This window comes from Rattus norvegicus, chromosome 1 (genome assembly GCF_021556685.1).
Source record: "Rattus norvegicus strain SHRSP/BbbUtx chromosome 1, alternate assembly SHRSP_T2T, whole genome shotgun sequence".
Classification (NCBI taxonomy): domain Eukaryota; kingdom Metazoa; phylum Chordata; class Mammalia; order Rodentia; family Muridae; genus Rattus; species Rattus norvegicus.
In genome coordinates, this window is record NC_141534.1 from 244049306 (window position 1) to 244055305 (window position 6000).

Below are 6000 nucleotides of genomic sequence, written 5' to 3' on the forward strand. Positions count from 1 at the left end.
TGAGATGTCTGGTGTAATCCTGACATCTCTGCATTTATATGTTACTTGACATTTTTCCCTTGCTGCTTTTAAAATTCTTTCTTTGGTTTGGGCATTTGGTGTTTTGACTATTATGTGACTAGAGGAATTTCTCTTCTGGCCAAATCTATTTGCAGATCTGTAGGGTTCTTGTATGTTTATGGGCATCTCTTTCTTTAGGTTAGGGAAGTTTTCTTTTATAATTTTGTTGAAGATATTTACTGGCCCTTTAAGTTGGGAGTTTTCATTCTCTTCGATACCTATTATCCTTAGGTTTGATCTTCTCATTGTGTCCTGAATTTCCTGGATGTTTTGGGCGAGGAACTTTTTGCATTTTACATTATCTTTGATGGTAGTGCCGATGTTTTCTATGGTATCTCTGCCCCTGAGATTCTCTCTTCTATCTCTTGTATTCCATTTGTGATGCTTGCCTCTATGACTCCTGATCTCTTCCTTAGGTTTTCTATCTCCAGGGTTGTCTCCCTTTGTGCTTTCTTTATTGTTTCTATTTCCTTTTTTGATTCCTGGATGGTTTTGTCTATTTCCTTCACCTGTTTGTTTGTGTTTTCCTGTAATTCTTTAAGGGATTCTTGGAGGGATTTTTGTGTTTCCCCTTTAAGGGCCTCTATTTGTTTACTTGTGTTGTCCTGTATTTCTTTAAGGGAATTATTTATGTCTTTCTTAAAGTCCTCCATCATCCTCATAAAATGTGATTTTAAATCCAAATCATGCTTTTCTGGTGTGGTTGGATATCCAGTATTTGCTTTGGTGGGAGACCTGGGCTCTGATGATGCCAAGTAGTCTTGGTTTCTGTTGCTTAGGTTCCTGTGCTTGCCTCTCACCATCAGGTTGTCTCTGGTCTTGGCTTGTCTTGCTGATTCTGAAAGAGGATTGGTCCTCCTGTAGGCCTGTCTGTCAGCATTCTTGTAGACCTGTTTTCTTTCAGCCGGGTCTTAGAACAGAGAGTTCTGCTCTCAGGTGTGTAGGCATTTCTGGCAACTGGCTTTCAGCTCTAGGCCCAAGCAGAAACCCAAAGGGTCCTGCCCCTGACTGCTCCTAGGTCCCTGTGCCCAGGGTTCACAGATGGCACTAGGCAATTTCCTCTTGGGTCCGGAATGTGGGCAGAAAGCTTTTGTCAATTCTAGGTTCTCAGGAGTGTATGCACTTCTGAGATTCCAGCTCTCTACAGCATAGGATTTGGGTGCAGGGAGCTGTGTTACCAGTTCAGTTCAGTTCAGGAAGCAGCCAGAAACCAGCTGGTTCCTGCTGCTGACTGTCAATCCTATTGCTTTCATTGTGTATATATACAAAATACATCTCTGATTATGAATTAACTAAATGCTTTCAAAAATAAAAATATAAAAAACAACAAAAAGCCTCCATAAAACCCAGCAATAGCTTAATTATTGATTGATGGGGGAAGAGCCCAGCCTATTTTGGGTGGTACAATATTCATGTGAGAAATGTTGTTACTCACTACTAATGAGTTGGTCTTTACATGCAGCAAAGCCTATTGGATACAATCCATCCCTACTGTTATACCAAGGTGAGGGTTAGCAAAGTGTTTTGTATACTTAAAAACCAAGACAATGTCTCAATCCACAGAATATAAATATACACAAGAAAGTTGAATAAATGATTATACACATTATACTATTTTGGATATCATTAAAGAAAAAAAAGCAAATTAAATTTGTTGATACAGAAAAACAACGCGCCAAAAGATATGAAACAAAAAGATAGTGAATAGTTTCTATAAAATAATCCCCTTTGCTCAGATTTTAAGGAAATGAGTATAAACAGATTAATATTAAATAGTCACAGAGATTTATTTTCATACATAAGAAAACAATCATTTGCAAAAGAGCACACACTCTAAACTGAAACCAAGTTTATTTGGAGGAAGGAAAGGCTGAACGAGAGATTAATTCCTTTTTCTTTTTTGTATTTCAAGACATAACATTTATTTAAGACAGTTTATTTAAAGGGATATAAACTTTAAGGTCAAATTTAAAGATTTAAGGCAGCAGGCTGCACTACCAAAAAACACAAGTCAAGCTGATCTGATCGAAAATAGAATTCCATCAAGCAGATAAGCATAACTGGTCGCATCACTGGTCATTCTCTGTGGCACACTGCTGGATGGCAACTGACATTCGCCTGTCTCTCAATCTCCCGTCATTAGTGCTCACTGCAACAATACTGTGGCCAATGAAGGGTTATGAGCAGTGTTCAAGGGACGAGACATGTAGCTCAAGAAGATGCCTGCTTTGTGTTTTGATTGGATACTTTATTTATTTACATTTCAAATGTTATTCCCTTTCCTGAAAATGTTCTATCCCATCCCCCCTCCCTGTGCTTCTACAAAGGTGCTCCCCCATCCACCAACCCACCCCTCCCACCACCACACCCTGGCATTCTCCTACACTGGGACATCAAGCCTTCACAGGACCTTCCTCCTATTGATGCAGGACAATCCACCCTCTGTTATAGATGTGGCTGGAGCTATGGGTTGCTTCATGTGTACCCTTTGGTGGTTTAGTCCCTGGAAACTCTGGGGGCAGGGGCTGGGTCTGGTTGGTTGATACTATTGATCTTCCTATGGGGTTGCAAACCCCTTCAGCTCCTTCAGTTCTTTTCCTAACTCCTCCATCGGGATCCCTGTAACTATTTTCATAGTCTATATAATACTAGCACTTAACCCACAACCTTTATTCTAAGAGCCAGAGAAAATCCAATTCCCACCTGATTCTTTCAAGTAGTACTTGATAATGGAAGAAACGCCGTGAGGTGCCACAAAGTTGCTTTCTCCTTCCTTCACTTCCATTCCTTTAATGGGAGACGTCAGAGGCTCCAAAATCCCATGAGCTAAAAGCTCCTCATAAAAACTGAAACAATCATTAAATGCAAATGTATAGTTCAGTTAGCTTTGCAACTACCTTGCCTTTTCTAACCATTAGACATTAAAAATCCAATCACACTATAAATCCCCATAAGATCAACTCAGTGTACAGGATGTTAAACAAAGCTTGAAGAACAGAAATGCTTAAAGAATCTGTAAATCTGCCGATATTAGCCAAACCCTATTTCACTCTATATACAAGAAGAGTACATCGAAAATTATTATATGCCCCATTTTAAACATGCTTAGAAATGACTTTCATTACTATCTGTCCTCTTCCACACCAACAATTAACTATAATTTATTGAGCTTCCTTCTTGTTTCATATGTACTCTTACCCAATCTTCACACAGACAATATGAACATTTCATTGTCATAAGAGGAAAAGTTTAAAATGTTTTAGAAGGGGTATTTTGTATCATTTTACACCACGTATGTATCTACTAAGACTTCTGGTGACTAACTTACTTTTGGTGCTTTTTGGCATAATGAGGAGTACAGGTGATGTACTGAGCTCCCAAGTCAGCCGTGCATCGGGGATTATGAGGACTGTTGGCAGTAGTCATTCTTCCCCCTTAAAATAATTCATGCAATTGTCAGTCATAAATGAACCTTTTGAAATTATACAACTCACCCTAGTTTGGTTGCTTTATTTTTTCTTTGTCCAAATACATTAAACACATTAACGTGAGTTAAAGACATTATATTGCTCATTGTCCTGGGAATTTGGTCATGATTTTTTTTTTAATCTTGAATATAAAAGACTCATGAAACTCATGAATAATAAACCACAGCTTTACAATGTTACTAGTACATATCGTGTTAATCTGAACAAATGAATGAGGTAATGGATGAATAAAATGAAATGGATGGAACGCCAGAATGAGCAAAAACGTCTTCTGTCAGGATGTACAAGAAGGATTCTTATTCTAGACATCTGGAAAGTCTTGGTCTAGATGGATCTGGGGATCGAGAGACTGGAGAAAGCTGCAATGGCACTAAGCGGCCTAACCCACAGGGCTAAGGTGGGCGGACGCTTACCAGGAACAAGCCTCCCTGGGCAGTGCTGAGATCCAGCCCTCTGGCACCTCCGGGAGCGGCCTTCTGTCTGCTGCAGCCTCGAGTCACGTGACTGCGCGCACAAGCAAAGAGCTCTGCAGCGGCAAGGGAAAAGCTGCGGCTGGGCTTTTCTCCTCAGAGCGACTGGGTGGCCGGCCTACTTCACCGAGGAGAGTCCTGTCACGCTCTGGCTGACCCACAACTCACCTATGTCCCCAGCCTTGTCCCACAGGGCGAGGTACAGGGGAGCGGTTATCTCCTTCCTCAGCAGCGCGGCACACAAACTTCCGGTTAGCCCGGCGCCCACCACCAGTACCCGGAACATGGCGGCGGGCCTTCAGCTAGGCCGCTGGCAGAGGCTCAGAGAGGCGCTAGCCTACTCAGCCACCGTGTCCCCGCGAGGGTCAGGGCCGTGCCCTGGGCGGGACATCTGCTCCTGAGAGGGCGGGGAACCCTGCAGCGGTGACTCAAACCCAGAGAAGGGCCTGCCCCAGCCTCCACAGAGCAGCTTGCCTACAGGGTGAGCCCCAATCCCATCAGCCCCTGGAGGAAAATCAGAAAGTCACAGCAAGCTGGCCTCAGGAGGATGACTGAAGTGAGGAGAGGAGACAGCAGCAATGGCACAACTGGAGTTCATCTGGGGTTTTATAGGCCACTTCAGGTGGCAGGGGTTTTGAAGTGTAAAATAATACATCCTTTCCAAAGTTGTGTAGAATACAGACATTTGAGTCACCAGGAAATTTTGGATCACTTACTCTAGCCACAAATGCTAACTTCTGAGTCAAAAATGGGTTCACTGTGAACCAAGGGATATTCTGTGAAATCGAATCTGCCATCACCATTGCCGTCTTCAACTTTGTCTGAGAAGTTCTCAATAAAACAACAAAAGCAATGAAAAATGGGAGCCACTAAAAATAATTACCTGGAAAATGCCGTGGAACCTTGACAATAGTAGCCAATAATAAAAACATTTAAAAAAGTCAAGTTTTGCTTAATGTCTCCTGGTGACAAAAATTCCCATCATCAACTTTTTGCTTGATCAGTTTTTGTTTATCTAAGAGGTTGAGGAAAACCCTAAGAAGACGTGTAAGCATGGCAGTCAAAGAATAGGAAAAGCAGTGAATGCATAATGATTTGCAGATTATTTTTAGAGAGTCGTTCAGTTTCCATGAGTATGTGGGCTTTCTGTTGCTTTTGTTGTTATTGAAGTCCAGCTGTAGTCCCTGGGGATCTTATAGAATGCATGGGATTATAACAATCTCCTTGTGTATGTTGAAACTTGTTTTGTGTTCAAGTACATGGTCAGTTTTTGAGAAGGTTCCATGAGGTGATGAGAACAGGGTTTTATTTATTTATTTATTTTTTGGTTGTGGGATGAAATGTTCTATAGATATCTGTTAAATCCATTTGATCCAAACTTCTGTTACTTTCACTGTGTCTCTGTTTAGTTTTTATTTTAATGACCTATCCATTGGTGCAAGTGGGGTATTGAAGACCCCCACTATTATTGTATGAGGTTCAATGTGTATTTGAGCTTTAGTCAAGTTTCTTTCACGAATGTGGGTGCCCTTGCATCCAGGGCATAGATGTACAAGTTTGAGACTTGATCTTGGTGAATTTTTCCTTTGATGGGTATGAAGTGTCCTTCCACATCTATTTTAATTAACTTTGGTTGAATGTGTATTTTATTGGATATTAGGATGGTGACTCCAGCTTGTTTCTTGGGACCCTTTTGCTTGGAAAACTTCTTTCTAGCCCCTCACTACTGAGGTAGTGTCTGTCTTTGTTGCTGAGGTATGTTTCTTGTATGCAGCAAAATAATGGATCCTGTTTGCATTGTTAGTATGTTAGCCTATGACTTTTTATTTTTGAATTTAGTTTATTGATATTGAAAGATAGTAAAGATCAATGAAAGAAAATGGAAGAGAAGTGGAATGGGGGAGAAGGGAGATGGGAGCAGGAAGAAGTATAGGGAGGGGAAACTGCAGATACTTTGTAATGTATTAAAAAGAATAAAAATA

General features: G+C 41.0%; 1 protein-coding gene across 12 annotated transcripts in view; it reads right to left on the bottom strand.

Moving 5' to 3' along the window:
• Rnls (renalase, FAD-dependent amine oxidase) overlaps positions 1 to 4524 on the bottom strand; it is a 273500-nt gene extending 268976 nt beyond the window's left edge. For 5 of the 12 annotated variants that reach the window (XR_015632554.1, XR_015632553.1, XR_015632552.1 and 2 more), the window contains exons 1-3: positions 4187 to 4385; positions 3389 to 3494; positions 2764 to 2906 (exon numbers count right to left, since the gene is read on the bottom strand). Coding sequence is in view for 8 of the 12 variants with exons in the window: in XM_087575185.1 (XP_087431311.1) it covers positions 2764 to 2906; positions 3389 to 3494; positions 4187 to 4304 (367 nt within the window). In the remaining 4 variants the exon portion in view is untranslated. 12 annotated transcript variants of the gene reach the window in all.
• Positions 4525 to 6000: the final 1476 nt, after the last annotated feature.